Source organism: Myotis yumanensis, unplaced genomic scaffold, assembly GCF_028538775.1.
Source record: "Myotis yumanensis isolate MYYU_CA2020_CCGP unplaced genomic scaffold, mMyoYum1.0.hap1 SCAF_16, whole genome shotgun sequence".
Classification (NCBI taxonomy): domain Eukaryota; kingdom Metazoa; phylum Chordata; class Mammalia; order Chiroptera; family Vespertilionidae; genus Myotis; species Myotis yumanensis.
In genome coordinates, this window is record NW_027223767.1 from 22,856,081 (window position 1) to 22,874,178 (window position 18,098).

Here is an 18,098-nt window from a genome sequence, read left to right on the forward strand (position 1 = left end):
TCATCTTAAGACAAGTTACTTAACCTCTCTGTTCCTCATTTTTTTCTTCTGAAAAAATGGAGTAACAGCATCTTCATAGAACTATTGGGAAGATTAAATCAACTATGTAAAGTCTTTAAAATAGTGCCTGGCACATCGTAAGCACTCGATAAATGTTAGCTGTTATCACCTAACAGATTTTTTCTTAAGACTGAAGAAGACAAGCCAGGTTCTTCTTGCTATATATAATGAATTGTTGAGCATAATTGAAGAATGCTATTTAGTATAGTGTTACCAGTGTTTAAAAATGTAAATTATATACACACACACACACATTAAAACTATACTATGGGTATAATTTAGTTGATTTTTTTATTCAGCTGGTACTTCATTTACCCATGAAATATTTATTGAGCACCTATATGTGCCAGGTGCCCCCAGGATCTTATAGTTATTAGACTCGTCATTGTAATCATAATTTTTTTTTTATTATTGGTCAAGTATAAAAGTCAAGAACTCTATTTCAAATATTTACAGTAGGTAAAAATAACAGAAGTATAATTATTAGTAGTCCCCTAAGGCAAGTATTGTAACACTATCCCATTTTTACAAGTAAAGCCTGCACACATACTTTATACTTAGTGTTTAAAACTTGCTAAGTTTTGAGGCCATAGGTATATTATACTTTAAATGTTTAAGGTTATATCTGAGTAGCTGCATTAATAAAATAATTCTATAGTAATAGTAGTTAAGAGTGGAAACCATTAAAATTGCTTGTGTCAAGAATGGAGTATAGGTATATTTTAAAATTTTGTTCGGTATATAAGCTAGTTTATAAATTTAATAAATGCTTTATAAATCTAAAGATGTAGAATTTATGTACTTACAATAATAACACAGGTTACTTTAAAGTGTATGTGTTTGTCTAACAGGCGCTTACAGCTTTTAGATGGGGAGTATGAAGTAGCCATGCAGGAAATGGAAGAATGTCCAATAAGCAAGAAAAGAGCAACATGGGAGACTATTCTTGATGGGAAGGTATGGACTATTTAGAAGGTTGAGCACGTTATAGTTATGAACTCCCATTTTTTATTGGTGTTTTTCTCCCTCAAATGCAAATTTATGTTGGAAGTGGAGTCCTTTGTTTTTGTACTTTGGAAAACACAAATAAAATTTACCTAGTTAGAGTATTTAATGGAAGGAATCCTCCTTGCAGCCAGACCAAATTTAGATTTTCACTCCTTGCTATGTGGCATCCAGCAAGTTACTTAAGCTTTGTGTTTTGGTTTTCTCATCTATAGAACAAGGCATAGAGTTGATGGATTAAATGAAATAATGAAGTTTGTTTAGCACTGTGCCTGGCATAAAATAAGTGCTCAATAAATGTTAACTGCTATTTTAAATCCCATTCATAGTAACAGTAGGTAACATGATGACTAATAAATTTATTAAGAAATCTGCTGGACTTAAATGAAGCACACTTAACATAATTCTTCTAAGAGACTTGATAAATAGGCATCCATACATTTCTTAAATAGGCAGGCTCAACAAAATGTCATTTATTTCTAAATATAAGATCATTGTACCATCACAAGCAAAATCCTCAAAAAGATTTTTTTAAGCCTTAAAACTAGTTTTAAGTAGTCCTAGAATAACGTATAATAATACTAAGGAATATTACGGAAAAGTTTCCAGAGAACCTTTACTTAACAGGGGGTAGAACATACTATAAACGTAATAGAACTTAAATGATACGATATAAGCAGATCAGGAAGCATAGTTCTGAAATGGTTTCATATACATTTGAAATTTAGTCATGATAAAATTGGTGGTACATCTGTGTGGGAAAGACTGTTCATTAATTGTGACAGAATTGGTCTCTAGCCATCTGGAAATAAACTTAGACCTAAGAAATTCCAGAAGGCTCATAAATGTAAATGTAGAAATAAATAATGCATAACAAAAAATGTAGATGAATATTCATATAATCTTGTTCTGAGGAAAGCTCTTCTAAGTGTGATGCAACAGGTAGAAAGCATAAAAAAATTACTAAAAGTGGGTTATTTCTACATGCAAATAACTAAATTTAAAATATGGGTTGGGGAAATATTTGTAACTTATAAAAGGCTACTATTACGAATACCTAGGCTTATAACTCAATAACAAAAAGATAAGCAATCAAATTAGAAAAATGGGTAGAGGATAGGTAGTTTTTATGTTTTTAAAAAATATGTTTTATTTATTTTAGAGAGAGAGGCAGGAAGAGAGAGATAGAGATATCTACAAGAGAGAAATATCAACATCAATTGGCTGCCTCCTGCACACTCTCCAACTGGGGATTGAGCTCCCAACCCTGCCATGTGCCCTGAACAGGAATCGAACCCGTGACCTCTTGGTGCATGGGTCGACACTCAACTACTGATCCACACCAGCTGAGCTCAGGCAGTTCTTAAAGCAACAAATGTAGATGGCCAGCAAATTCATTCTTACTAGTATTAAAAAACATGCAAACAAAATCAGAGATAATTACTTTTGACTGCTCATATGACAACAGTTTTAAAGATTGATAGTTCATAGTTGGATATGTGAGGACACATACTTTCAAATAATGCTTTAAGAATAAGTTGGTAAACCTTACTGGAGGGCAGATGGACAATATGGATAAAAATGATAAAGTTTGTTAGGTTTATCCATGAGAAAATAAAGGTTGCATTTATATGAATTGTTAGTTTTTCCCAAGAAATTGTTTGAGGCAATATGAAATGGCATCCTTTTGAGTCAGATCATATGGATTTCTTTCTTTTTAAAAGCTCTGTGGTATTCTGTTCCATAATTTACTAAACCAATGCCATTTTAATATATAATTTGGTTATTATAATTCATGTAAAATCTTTTTGTTTTAAAAAATGTAGTGAATATATTTGTACATGTATCTTTTTGCATTGCAAATCCTATATAATAAAAAGCTAATTTGCAAGTTGACCAAACGGTGGAACAACTAGTTGCTATAATGCACACTGACCACCAGGGGGCAGGTACTCAATGCAGGGCTGCCCCCTGGTGGTCAGTGGGAGCACTGCTCCTCCAGAAGCCAAACTCATGGTTGGCGAATGCAGTGGTGGTGGTGGGAGCCTCTCCCACCTCCAAGGCAGTCAGACATCCCCCGAGGGCTCCCAGACTGAGGGACACCCCCTCCCCACAAGTGTACAAATTTTCATGTACAGGGCCTCTAGTATGTTTTGAAGATTAGTTCCTAAATATGGACTTACTAGATCAAAACCAGTTTATCTGACCACATTTTTACCTATTTCCAGTCTAAAATTATAGCTTTAAGATAATTATTTGTAATAAAGATGTAGAAGGAGTTAAGGCTTGTATGGCAGTGAAATAAACAGGAGCTCATATGTCCAAGAGGTGGTTGGGTTTAGAACTCAAGTATAAACAATGGAGAACCAATTTGGGATCATTGGCCTAATAATAGGTAAATCCTTAAGGATGGGTGAGAGGTAGAGGCACATAGCTAAATGTTACTAGGAGCTAAGAAGACCAAGAGAAGATATTAAGTAGTTCTATAAGTGATTAGAGGTGGAGGAGGAAAGCCAAGAAAGTAGTCATCAAACAGTGTCTAAAAACTGGCAGGCTTTAGGTACTACAGTTTACTTGATGTGTTTTTTTTTTAAATATATATTTTATTGATTTTTTACAGAGAGGAAGGGAGAGGGATAGAGAGTTAGAAACATCGATAAGAGAGAAACATCGATCAGCTGCCTCCTGCACACTCCCCACAGGGTATGTGCCCGCATCTAAGGTACATGCCCTTGACCGGAATCGAACCTGGGACCTTTCAGTCCGCAGGCTGACTCTCTATCCACTGAGCCAAACCGGTTAGGGCTTGATGTTTTTTAAAAAATATTCTAAGGAGGTATATTTGAGCTCACTTAGACACCATGAACAAAGCTCACCCTCTCGAGTTAAAACATTTATAGACAAGAAGTTATTGAAATTAAATGGTGGCAGACATGTCCAAGGAATATTGTAGGGATTTGATCCCTTTATGAATCTTGTGATAGATGAATGTGTGGAGATGGCAACTGGTGGGCAATAGAACAATATTGGAATAGTGGTAATACGAGGAAAAAGTATCATCATGTTAGAAGTCTTGGAAGAGTATAAAGAATGGATGTAGTCACCAGAGAAATCAACTGCTTCCACATGTCCCCTCTCCACAGCACCTGTTTTACTACAATATAAAAATCGAGTCCTGTTCATTTTCACATTGAACTTTTGTTAAAAAAAGCTTTTTGTATTGGTCCAGAAAAAAACATTCTAAATTGGTTACCAATATAAAAATGGCAAGATTCCCAATTAGAACTTGGATTTCTGACTTCTTTTGAAAAATCTGAAAATGTGGCTGTGCTGGGCCAGTGTTTGTGTCTGGCAATAATTCAGCTACTGCTCATAAGTTGCTGTCTTTTTTAGACAACTTGAATACTCCAATACTCTGCTCTCTATTGTGCTGTACATTTACATGACTTACCTGGCCATTGATGTAGGCATTTTGGGTTTCAAGAAAAAAGTCTGTTGATTTAATTATAATTTAATTAAATTATAAATTAACTTAATAAATATTTAAATTTCTACAGTTTCTTTCAATTTGTTATATGGAATCTTCCTTTATTCTTTTCATGTTTTTTCTTTTTTAGAGGCTGCCTCCATTTGAAACATTTTCTCAGGGACCTACGTTACAGTTCACTCTTCGTTGGACAGGAGAGACCAATGATAAATCTACAGCTCCTATTGCCAAGCCTCTTGCCACTAGAAATTCAGAGAGTCTCCATCAAGAAAACAAGCCTGGTTCCGTTAAACCTACTCAAACTATTGGTAAGAAGACATTGTTGTCAAAATAATGTTTTACAGAGTTAGTTAGGGTTTAGGCTTTAGATTAATTTTTGGTCATTTGCTCTAAAAATTATTCTTTGGGAAATATTTGACTTATTAGAGAAACAAACTATGAGCCAGGATAGTAAAGTTTTGTGTTAAAGCACATATTAACAGTATTTTATCCAAAACCTTTGTGTAAGATGTGTCTGGGACTTATTTTTTATTTTATTTTATTTTATTTTATTTTATTTTATTTTATTTTAGAAGCATGATATAGTATATATGCCATATATAACACCTCCAAATGAGGTCTATAGATAGCTTATGCCAGTTTAGGACAGGTTTTTCCACTAAATTATTTTGCCTCAAATTCGTGAGGGAAACTATTGGTTTTCAGAGCTTTTAGGATTTTGAAATTGCAGGTTGGTAATAGAGCTTTGGGATTGTATGTTTTTTATAATTCATGTAAAATTTTGTATATGTTGTAGAACTGAATTCAATGTTTCAGAGTGTTTTTATAATATTAGAGCTGGAAGTGGGTCATTATAACCTGAATTTTGCCAGGTTAAATTTTGAGTAATTTTTTAAGAGGGAAAACTTTTACAAATGTAGTTAGCTCTGCTGAGTTAAGGTCCAGGTTGCACTGATCTGTCATTTTGTGTCTGCCTGATAGGAACACTGCCTTTACCTGAGGTTATCCAAGTCTAAGTCTGTTAAAGAAGGCAGAAGACTTATAAGTTCCCTGTCTTTGACCCCTCATGCCCATTTATTGTGTGCAAGTCATTATAAAAGTCAGATTAAAAAGCTAGAAAAAACGGCTGTGTCAGAGAAAATATTTCTCAAGTAAATTCTGTCACTTCTCAAAATATTTTGTGGCCAGCCAGTCAGATAGGTAAAAGAGTTTAAAAGAAAATGAGAAAAAAATTTTATACAAAATTGTATCTGTAAAATACTTAGTTATGTCAGAGAAAATAAAAACATTTTAAGTATGTAAGTAAGTATACCAAAATTATTAATGGTGATTATTTTTTGGATTTGGAATGATATTAATACAATCATTTTTTATTTTTTTAATATATTGATCTCAAAGTGAAAGGGAGAGAGAGAGAGTCATTGATTGGCTGCCTCCTGCACGCCCCCTACTGGGGGGTCAATCCCACAACCCAGGCATGTGCCCCCAACCGGAATCAAACCCGGGACTATTCAGTCCACAGGCCAGTGATCTATCCACTGAGCCAAACCGGCTAAGGCTTAATACAATCATTTTTTAAAATACATGTTTTTATGATTTTTCAGAGAGAGAGGAAGAATGGGGGGAGAGAGAGAGAAATATCAATCAGTTGCTTCCTGCATGCCCCCTATTGGGGATCAAGCCTGCTACCCTGGCATGTGCCCAGACTGGGAATCAAACTGGTGACCTCTTAGTGCATGGGATGACACTCAATGTGCTGAGCCACACTGGCTGGGCAATATACAATCATTTTTTACTTAATTTATGTTAAACCAGCACTTAATGGATATCTGCTCACTAAACCACACTCTGACCTCGAAGTCCTTAAAACATTACAGTGACTATATATAATTACTTGGAGTTACTTTTCTAATGATATAGGACATAAGAGATGGTTTTTTAAATACGTTTTATTGATTTTTTACAGAGAGGAAGGGAGAAGGAGAGGGGGATAGAGAGTTAGAAACATTGATGAGATAGAAACATTAATTCAGCTGCCTCCTGCACACCTCCTACTGGGGATGTGCCCGCAACCAAGGTACATGCCCTTGACCGGAATCGAACCTGGGACCCTTCAGTTCGCAGGCCGACGCTCTATCCACTGAGCCAAACCGGTTAGGGCAAGAGGTTGTTTTTTAAGGAAAAGTATGGCTCTTGCCAATAAAGACCTAAATGTATGATTAGGAGTATTGATTAAGTGGGATTGTTCCCCTGAGGATAAGAACAAAAACTGTACTAAAAACCACAAGTAGAATTCTGTGAAACCTTTAATGTTTAATTATTTTCACAAAGATATATTATCTCACTTAGAAGCAAATATTGGCATTAAATATAAATGTATTTTCAGCTGTTAAAGAATCATTGACTACAGATCTACAAACGAGGAAAGAAAAAGATACTTCAAATGAAAACCGACAAAAATTAAGAATATTTTATCAGGTAAACATAGCTGAACCAGTTACATAAGTAATTATGAAATGACTTTGTTTTGCATGTTTACGTATGAAATATTTTGGATATTTAAGTAAAAAGACAATATCTCTGATTTTTCTTTTAATTTGTTTTAACTATTTTTAAAGGGGATATTGAAAAAAAGTTTTGAGATGTGTAAGTTGGAGCTTTCCTTTTTTTATTTTATTTTAAAGTTCCTTTATAACAACAATACAAGACAACAGACTGAAGCAAGAGATGACCTACATTGCCCTTGGTGCACTCTGAACTGCCGAAAACTTTATAGTTTACTCAAGCATCTTAAACTGTGCCACAGCAGGTTTATCTTCAATTATGTTGTATGTAACTTTTTTTCTCTTACTAATATATATATATAAGACAATTTGACTTTCCAAAATTGTACTTGGTACAAAATACCAAAATTTCTGCTTTTGGGTGGATTGCTATGTATGTGAATTACAGTGAATGGTTCGGTTTACATATAATGCACCTATATTGACTCACATTAATCCTCACACCAACTTTTTGAATTAAGTGGTGATTTCCTTATTCTTGTTCAGATGAGAAATAATTTGTAAAAAGTTATGAAGCCAATAAATGGCATAGCCAGGATTTTAACATAGATCTTTTTGTTGTTTGTTAATCCTCACCCAAGGATATTTTTTCCATTGATTTTTAGAGTGTGGGAGGCAGAAGAGAGAGAGAAACGTCATTGTTGTGAGGCACATGGATTGGTTGCCCCCTGCAAGTGCCCCAACCTAGGCTGGGGATTAAACCTGCAACCAGGTATGTGCCCTTGACCGGGAATCTAACCTGCTACCCTTTACTGCGAGGGCCAATGCTCTAACCAATAAGCTACACAAGCCAGGGTTTAACACAGATCCCTTTTTGAAAATTTTTTTTATTGCTTTCAGGGAGGGTGGGAGAGATAGAAACATCAATGATGGGAGAGAATCATTGATTGGCACACCCCCTCCTGGGGATTGAGCCCACAGCCTGAGCATGTGCCGTGATCGGACATTGAACCGTGACCTCCTGGTTCATAGGTTAACGCTCAACAACTGAGCCACATTAGATCTTTTTTGTTCTAGGTTCTCTGATTTCCTTTTCACCATGCTAAAAACTATAGCACTTTTTAAATTAATTAAATTGGAGTGATGGGTATTTAGGGTAGAATAATAATTTTCTTTTCCTAAAATCCTTGCCATTTTTGTTAACAGTATCATCCAAAAGGTGCTAGGATAGATGTTTCTATCAACGAGTGTTATGATGGCTCCTATGCAGGAAATCCTCAGGATATTCATCGTCAACCTGGATTTGCTTTTAGTCGCAATGGACCTGTAAAGAGAACGCCTATCACACACATTCTTGTGTGCAGGTAGGTAGAAAGGTCACACAAGTTTATTCTCTGGATTTTATTGATGACGGTGGAAGAACAGATGGGGCAGTAGCTAATTCTCTGAGTGGTATACTGCTTTATCAACCTCCCTGGCTCCTGCTTCTATAAGGGTTTCTCACTTCCTCCTTACAGCTTTTCCCTGTTTTTTAAATGTTAATGTCACTATTGCTGCAGTGGTTGTGGGGATTAAATAATGCTCCTAGGTACAAAACCCCTAAGAAAAGTACGTAATCTATTTGGGTGATGTGAAATATAAAGAACCCTATCAATTGATATTACATCAACATTTCTTTTCATTAGGCCAAAACGAACAAAAGCAAGCATGTCTGAATTTCTTGAATCTGAAGATGGAGAAGTAGAACAGCAACGAACATACAGTAGCGGACACAATCGTCTGTATTTCCATAGTGATACTTGTTTACCTCTCCGTCCACAAGAAATGGAAGTAGATAGTGAAGATGAAAAAGATCCTGAATGGCTAAGAGAAAAAACCATTACAGTAATTATTACTGTTATCATTATTGAAAATTATTTTAGAATTTTATGATTAAAAGGTTTTTGTTTGAAAACTATTAATTGTTTAATATGAATTAAACTTTTGACTTTGTGAAGGAACTTTTTCTAAATTAAGGAATTCAGGAATGCACATTTTATAACTGTCTCATTTAAACAGTTACCAGGTGAAGAAATACAGGTTTTCTTATGATTTTTATAGTGTGTTCATTGTATTTATAGGTAACCAGTACGTAACTTAGGAATTCCTTTTTAAAATTACTGCTTAAACAGAAGTGGTTTTTAAGAAACGTTGCCACTTTGCTGTATAAATAAGTTGTGGTATTTTTAGTTATAAAAATCTGTTTTTGACATTCTCACAATTTTTTCTTAGAAATAATATTTATATTATTTCTCTGCATTTAATAGGTGTTTTCTTTTTTAAATTTTTTTTATTTTTAGCAAATTGAGGAATTTTCTGATGTTAATGAAGGAGAGAAAGAAGTGATGAAACTATGGAATCTCCATGTCATGAAGCATGGGTAGGGTATTTCTAAATTTAAATATTCCATTTCCTTTATATTCTTTTTACTGCTTCACATTCTATAAATCTACTTGTGTTAGAATCTTATATAAAATTCCGTTAATTTAGATACACTGTGTCCTAAATCTTATCCTAATCCAAAGTATTATAATTGCATAGAGAAAAATGGTGATGCTCAGAGAACGTATCAGGAAAGTGCTAGCTCTTCAGATATATTTTTAATATGTCCCCTTTTAATGACCCAATTTTTATTCCTTTTATTGCCAGAGAATACAAAAAGTAAATGCCATGTGCTATATTCCTGGAAATCCTGAAAATTACTTATCACAGTTATTACCACAGTTTTAAAAATTGCTTAATCAGAGTAAAATATAAGTAGTTTTTTTGATTTACTACCATTTCATAGGAGGCAAGGTAAAACAATCCTATTTCTCATGCCTTTGTCACTACATGTTCCAAAGCATTATTTCTTCTGTAGATCTGCCTCCTTCCCTATGTGAACTATTTTCCTGTGACTACATTTTCTTCTCTACCTTCATTATTATTAGATCCTCATTTGAGATTTTCTTCTATAGTACAAGCATCCAAAGTTTTTCATTTATAGATAGTGAAATAAATGGGAGGGAATACTTTTGTTTCCTTACTCTTGGTGAGTGAAGGGTTATTGGTACATAAAGATGTCTGGTTGTATGGCCTGTAGCATTTTTTTATATACTGCCTTCATGTAAGAACCAGAGGCCCAGAGCATGACATTCATGCACTGGGCTGGGGGTGGAGGGGTGGGGGGGTGGAGGGAGCGTCCCCCTCAGTCCAGCTTACACCCTCTCACAGGTCCAGGACCCCATGGGGGATGTCTGACTGCTGGGTTAGGCCTGCTCCCTCTAAGCCGGCAGTCGGACATACCCCAAGGGGTCCTTAGTGCTGCTATGGAGGCAGGAGAGGCTCCCGCCACTGTGCTCACCAGCTGTGAGCCTGGCTTCTGTCTGAGCAGTGCTCCCCCTGGTGGTCAGTGTGTGTCATAGCGACTGGTCATTCCGCTGTTTGGTTGATTTGCATATTAGCCTTTTATTATAAAGGATAGTCTTCACATGATTAGTGGGTACTGAAAAAGGAAAAGAGGAAGATGGCAGATCACATATGGCTTATATAGCTTTAAGTATTTATATCTAGCTTTTTACAGAAAATGTTTGCCTGGTCCCCCAGTCTAGGGGTACTAAGGAGTAAAGTATGTATGCAGAAGTTTGGGTTAAATGTTTTTCCTTTTGTCCTGATAATGCCAGTTTCAAGATAGAATTTTAGTCACATTACTTTATTGAGTTCTATTTTAATTCTTTGATCTAAATGTATTAGCACAATTCTTGGGGTTCATTGTATACTGGCATTATAAAGAGGCAAATAGTTGGGCAAACTATTTGGGTATTTAAAAACATTCAGGCAGGCCTTTTGGGACTCTGTTGGACACTCAGTTCCTGTGGATAACAGAGCCATTCTCCTATTTCTCTCAAATTTTATTCATTGTATATACCCTCAATTCACTTTCCACCAACACAACCACAATGTGCCATATTTATTTGTTGTGATATCTTCATTTTTTTAGAGGTCTACCATGATCTGAAAATGTAGAAAAACATTGCTTCAGAAATAGGAAAGTATATCAAAATCAAGAAAATAAAGGAGATATTGTGTACATAGAGTTAATGAAAGTGCTATTGGCAAGAGAAAATGTTATACTTTCAATACTGCTGTATGTAATTAGGAAAAACAGAAATGATACTATTTAAACTCTGATTTAATCACATCCCTTTAAATATTTTAAATACTAAGCTCATTCAAGTTACTGAATCTCTCACATTTACTATAGTGTTACTTCTTGCTAAATCATCGCTTACTAGATTTGGATAGTCTTAGTGTCCTATAATGGTTATCACTGTTCCACTTGACAAAAATGCTTTGTATCGTTATTGATGTTTTGTGTTGTTTTTGTTAAATAGGTTTATTGCTGACAATCAAATGAATCACGCCTGTATGCTGTTTGTAGAAAACTATGGACAGAAAATAATTAAGAAGAATTTATGTCGAAACTTCATGCTTCATCTAGTCAGCATGCATGACTTTAATCTTATTAGCATAATGTCAATAGATAAAGCTGTTACCAAGCTCCGTGAAATGCAGCAAAAACTAGAGAAAGGAGAATCTGCTTCACCTGCAAATGAAGATATCACTGAAGAACAAAATGGGACAACAAATGGATTTAGTGAAATTAACTCAAAAGAGAAAGCTTCGGAAACAGATGGTGTCTCAGGGGTTTCAAAACAGAGCAAAAAGCAAAAACTCTGAGAAGAAACGGCCTAACCCTGTGTCGTGGACAAACACTGAAATTGCATTCTAGGGAGTTCAGCCTCTAGGAAGAGTTTTGTTTTTGTTTTTTAATCATAGATTCCAAACAGGCACTGTTAAGATGAAGTAAATGATTTCAACAAGGATATTTGTATCAGGGTTCTACTTCATTAGGCAGCATTACATGTATATCAGTTTTATTGATGTCATTACAACATTCTCTCGTTTGAGCATGAAAAGCAATACTTCAAAGAAAGTATTTTTTAACTTCAACAATTGTCTTATGAAATAAATCGATAATATAGAAATTATTTCATATATTTAAATTATAATTTTTTTGCATTTGTGACTGGCTGTTTTTCTGCTTTGTGAAATATTTTCTTGGGGAGGGAAAAATTAGAATGTGATTCCCTTTTTTAAAAATTGAAGGTTTTTGTGAAATTATATTGCATTACCATTTGCAATCAAACCTTGATCCTTGATTTTGAAATCAATTTAAAATGAAAAATTACAACACTCAAGATATTTTGCATTGCATAAATTGATTTTACAATTTGAAAAAAGCACTTCTTCATCTTATGCCTGTTTGAGATGTTAATTTTTCACATTCGACAGTGAAATGTTAAGATTACTTACCATTTATTTTACATTGATAATTTTAGTGTATTGCTCACCCAGTATATTTTTTTAAACTTGAACGTTTTACAGTTTGGTTTTTTTCTTCCCCCAGTTAGGTAAACACATGAAAAATTAAACTGTCCACATCTTTTCATTAGGATTGTAAACCAAGGGAAGAATTTGAGATTTTGAAGATGCCACTTTTGAGGGAAAAAATGTTCTATAAAAATGAAACAGAAAGCATAACATTTTTCTCTTTACAAGGATGTCTTTGTAATGTGTTTCACGATTAGAATATCCAGTACAGATAAGCTGACTTGAATTGTTTTGAGCAATTTTGCCCTGTGTTATATGTGTTTTATGCACATATTTGCAGTTGGATTTTCTCCAACAGAAAGTGGTTTCACTACTGGCACATTAACAAGCACCAATAGATTTTTATTCCAACTTCAAGCACTGTGGTTGAGTAACATCACCTCAATTTTTTATTATCCTTAAAGATAATTGCATTTTCATATTCTTTATTTATAAAGGAACAATGCTGCTGTAAATACAGGTATTTTTAATTTCATTCCACCACCATCAGATGCAGTTCCCTATTTTGTTTAATGAAGGGATATATAAGCTTTCTAATGGTGTCTTCAGAAATTTATAAAATGTAAATACTGATTTGATTGGTCTTTAAGATGTGTTTAACTGTGAGGCTATTTAACTGATAGTGTGGATGTGCTTTGTCATCCAGTATTAAATTCTTAGTTATTCATTTTTGTGTTAAAAAGATAGGAAAGAGGGAAACTGCAGCTTTCATTACAGACGCCTTGATTGGTAAGCTCTCCAAATGATGAGTTACAGTAAACTCTGATCACACCTATGGGTAGCAGATCTTGAGCATTTCTCTCCGGCTTTAATTTGCTAAAGCTGTGCACATATGTAAAAAAAAAATAGATTATTTTAGGGGAGATGTAGGTGTAGAAATTTTGCTTATGTCATTTCTTAAGCAGTAATGCTCTTAATGCTTAAAAGAAGGCTAGCATTGTTTGCACAAAAAGTTGGTGATTCCCTCCCCCAAATAGTAATGAAATTACTTCTGTTGAGTAAACTTTTTATGTCATCTTATAAGAGCTGAAAAAATCCCTTTGTTTCTATTTATAAAAAAAATGCTTTTCTATATGTACCCTTGATAAGAGATTTTGAAGAAATCATGTAAGATGATAAAGCATTTGAAAGGTACAGTAGATGTAAAAAAAATCAGTTTAAAAGAATGTTTGTTTTTACATTAAATGTTTATTTGAAATCAAATGATTTTGTACATAAAGTTCAATAATATAAAAGTTGTATTCTGTTTTGTTATTTTATGCATTGTTAAAGTGTGCACTAAGAGTTGGACTTGTTTAGGACAGTAAGGATCCAGAAGTACACCTATCAGAGCTGAAATTGAGAAAGGACTTACCAGCCTCCAGAACAATGAGAAATAAATGTCTGTTGTTTAAGCCAAAAAAAGAAAAAATTAATGTGAAACCTGCTTTCAATTTCAGTAACATCAATTTCAACTTGAGTATATTATTTATGGTAATACCAAAATATATTTTTAAACTTACAGTTCAAAGTAATGTCAATATTAACAGTTATCTATCTTCGGTTGTGGATTCTCCCTTTTTAAAAAATATATATTTTTATTGATTTGAGAGAGAGAGGGAGAGAGAGAGAGAGAAACATCAGTGATGAGAAAATCATTAATCGGCAGCTGTCTCTTGCATGCTCCACACTGGAGATCAAGCCCACAATCTAGACATGTGTCCTGACTGGGAGTCCAACCGTGACCTGGTTCATAGGTCAACGCTCAACCACTGAGCCATGCCAGCTGGGCTAGTTCCTTTTTAATGAAAAAGAATTTATCTTGGCTCTCAAAAAGTTCAGACTAGAGTGGGATACAAATGATAGTTATAAAGTGATATTGTATAATAAAATTATATACTACATTCCATGAAGTCAGGAGTTGTAGAAAACCTTAAAAGAGGGAGAACTTTACAGAAGAGTTGACAGTTCAGCTGTTCTTGCTTTATTTATTAACATTTCCCTGTACATGTTTTCGTGTATTCTTTGAACTGAGTGCCCCTGTATTTTCCCAAAGCTCATTATGTGTGTGTAAGCACTTGGTTCCTTTTCATTAGACCACTAACTCCCTCTCCCTGACTGTAGTACAGTCTAATGGTCTTAGTTGGTGCTCAGCTATTTAGTGATGTGATGAGGGCTTTACATGCCATGTTAAAAGTTTTGGGTTTCAAGCAGCATGAAATATTTAGAGATTTACTGCACAGGTACAAAAAGCCAATTTATATTTTAGGTGAGCCACAGCTGTAAGAATTTCGGAGGGGAGAATCTACATAGGAAGAAGTATTAGAATGCTATTGTTTTTTAATATATATTTTTTTATTGACTTCAGAGAGGAAGGGAGAAACCAATGATGAGAGAATCACTGATTGGCTGCCTCCTGCATGCCCCCTACTGGGGATTGAGCCCACAATCCGGGCATATGCCCACAGCCAGAATCAAACCCAGGATGCCTCAGTCCACAGGCCAATGCTCTTAATCACTGAGCCAAACCAGCCAGGTCTAGAATGCTATTGTAATAGTCCAGGTAACACTGCCTGTTGTGAATTAAGTGCCCAAAAACTAATTGTTGAATGGTACTGCAGTATAGAGGAATGAGAGTAGAGTTTCCAAAAAAGAGGCAGTCCCACAACAGAAAATAAAATGGCAACTTCAACGGAGGTTAAGTGATAGCAAACAGGTTTAATGAGTGTATTAAATATCTCCAACTCCTACTTTTCCAATCACAGAGTATAAAAAATGGGGCCATAGCAAGAGGGAAACGGGCAAAGGAAGAATTTGGGGGAGAGTGAATGGGAAGTTTGGGTATAACTATAGACAGGAAGAGACAAAAAAGACCAAAGATAAAAGTTACTAGAAAAAAGTAAGATCAAGAACAGCTGAATCCATCTTGCTAAAGATGAAAGTTTGCTAATGTGAAAATAGGCACTCAAAACATTTCTGGTGGTAATTGAAAAATAAAACTTAAAAACCAATATTAGTACTAATGAGATAAGTAACAAAAGTAATACTCTATTTTAAAAATATTTTAACTACGATGAATTTTAAAGACATTTTTGGAAGATAAATTGGTACAACTTCTAGAGCAGTGGTTCTCAACCTTGGCTGCACATTAGAATCACCTGGGAATATTTTTAAAATCCTGATTTCTGGGCCTCATCCTCCGGAAATTGTTTCTTTGTTATGGGGTGGGGCCACAACATTAGTAACAAAGAAACAATTTCCGGAGGATGAGGCCCAGAAATCAGGATTTTAAAAATATTCCCAGGTGATTCTAATGTGCAGCCAAGGTTGAGAACCACTGCTCTAGAGAGCATCAAAATAGCCTGACCAGAGTGACTCAGTTGGTTGAGCGTGCTGTGCACCGAAAGATTGCTGGTTCAATTCCTGGTCTAGGTACATACCTGAACCGCAGGCTTAGGATCAGGGCACTATGGAAGGAAACCGATCAATGTTTCTTGGTGAGGATTTAAGGATTTTAAATCACAATGCATTTAATCTTTGCCCTAACAACTCTATCTAGGACAGCGGTTCTCAACCTGTGGGTCTCGACCCCTTTGGCGGTCAAACGACCCTTTCACAGGGGTCGCCTAAGACCATCCTGCGTATCAGATATTTACATTACGATTCATAACAGTAGCAACATTACAGTTATGAAGTAGCAACGAAAATAATTTTATGGTTGGGTCACAACTGTATTTAAAGGACCAGAAGGTTGAGAACCACTGATCTAGGAGTATCCTACAGGCCAAGTAGGGAAACTGGACTTTTCATCCCACCAGACAATGATGAAGACCCCTACCCCTGTGGTGACAGGAGCCTGGACTTCCATTTCCACTAGCAGTAATGAGGCACCTCTCCCGCTCTGATAGGGTGGTTCAGAAAAAGCCTGGTGGAGAGTGAGGACTTTGACCATGGCCTAGAATGATGGGGTAGTAATGAGGCAGTGCCCTTCCCCTCAATCTGCTCAAGTGGTGTCAAAAAGCCAGCTGACAGTCTCATAACAAAAATGTCCACATTTCAATAGAAAATCACTTGTCACAGCAAGAACCAGAAAGATCTCACACTGCATGAAGACAATGGGTATCAACACTAGGCTGACAAATATTAGAATTACCTGACAAAGATTTTAAAGCAACCGTATTAGTCTTCTCCAGAAAAAGAAAATCAATACAAGATTATGGAGAAATCCCACAATCTGCCTGCAAGGTGGGAACCCAGGAAAGCCAGTGATGTCATTCGATAGCCTAAAAGCCAGTGGTGTAGATGCCAGTCCAGATCCGAAGGCCCTAAAACCAGGAGTGCTGGAGGCAGAAGATCCACATCCCACCTCAACAGTCAGGCAGAGTGAACTCAACCTTCCTCTGCTTTTTTGTTCTATTCAGGCTCTCAACAGACTGGATGATGCTCACCCACTACTTCCTTCAATCTATCAATTCAGATGCTAATCTTGTCCAGAAACATCCTCAGATGCACACCCAGAAATAATGTTTGGCCACCTACCTGGACATCCCTTAGCCCAGTTAAGTAGACATATGACTAACCATCACAACCACCATAATAAAAATGTTTCAATGAATACACTGAAAAATGAAAAAATGAATAGCCTCAAGCAAAGAATATAGAACATCTTAGCAAAGAAATAGAAGATACAAAGAAGAGCCACATGGACATTTTAGAATTGAAAAATAAGAATAACAAAAAGCTCATAGATGGCCCAACAGAATGGCGGGAGGTGACAGAGGAAAGAATCAGTAAACTGTAAGACCAACAGAAATAGCCTGAGCTGAACAGACTTAAAAATAAACAGAACCTCAGAAACCAGTGGGACGAAAAAAGGGTAGAACTTGAAATAAAGTACTTGAAATAATGGCTGTAATCTTTCCAAATTTGGCCATAGACATAAGCTAAAAATTCAAGAAGCTGAGGAAAACAAGGAATCTATGCAAAGATAAAACACTGAATTTATAAAAACTAAAGAGAAAAAAAAAACAGTGAAAGCAACCAGAGAAAAATGACACTTTACCTAGAAGGAAAAACAATAGCAGATTTTTAAAAATCAGAAACCAGGAGAAGTAGCATATCTTTCAAGTACTGAAAGAAAAGATTTGTTACCCCAGAATTCTATACTCAGTGAAAATATCCTTCAGGAATGAAAAAGAAATCAAGACATTCTCAGTCAAGGGCGGGGGGGAAAAAAGGACACATATGTAATACCCTTTGTAATGCTTTGAGCAATAAAAAAAAAAAAAAAAGACATTCTCAGATGAAAGAAAACTAAGAATTTTACACCAGCAAACTTATCCTTAAAAGAATGGTTAAACGAAGTTCTCTAAACAGAAAAGAAATGATACAAGAAGGAATATTGGAACATCATGAACAAAGAAATAACATGGTAAAGAGAATATAGGTAAATACAATAGGCTTCTCATTTCTTCAGTTTTCTAAAATATTTTATGGTTAAAGCAAAATATCTTGAAAAAATATTTACTAGTAAGCATGAAAATTATGTTGTAAGTGGGGAAAGAATAAAGAAAGGTAAGGATTCTATGTTT

At 35.2% G+C, this 18,098-nt stretch overlaps 1 protein-coding gene and 1 pseudogene across 1 annotated transcript in view; both read left to right on the forward strand.

Moving 5' to 3' along the window:
- SUZ12 (SUZ12 polycomb repressive complex 2 subunit) overlaps window positions 1-13,978 on the forward strand; it is a 44,443-nt gene extending 30,465 nt beyond the window's left edge. Inside the window, exons 9-16 of the mRNA XM_070394857.1 lie at window positions 912-1,017; window positions 4,683-4,860; window positions 6,939-7,030; window positions 7,237-7,380; window positions 8,263-8,420; window positions 8,742-8,940; window positions 9,396-9,475; window positions 11,469-13,978. Of these exons, the coding sequence (XP_070250958.1) occupies window positions 912-1,017; window positions 4,683-4,860; window positions 6,939-7,030; window positions 7,237-7,380; window positions 8,263-8,420; window positions 8,742-8,940; window positions 9,396-9,475; window positions 11,469-11,814 (1,303 nt within the window). The 3' untranslated portion in view covers window positions 11,815-13,978. The remainder of the gene's footprint in view (window positions 1-911; window positions 1,018-4,682; window positions 4,861-6,938; window positions 7,031-7,236; window positions 7,381-8,262; window positions 8,421-8,741; window positions 8,941-9,395; window positions 9,476-11,468) is intronic.
- Window positions 3,865-4,165, forward strand: LOC138994525 (small nuclear ribonucleoprotein G pseudogene; annotated as a pseudogene).
- Window positions 13,979-18,098: the final 4,120 nt, after the last annotated feature.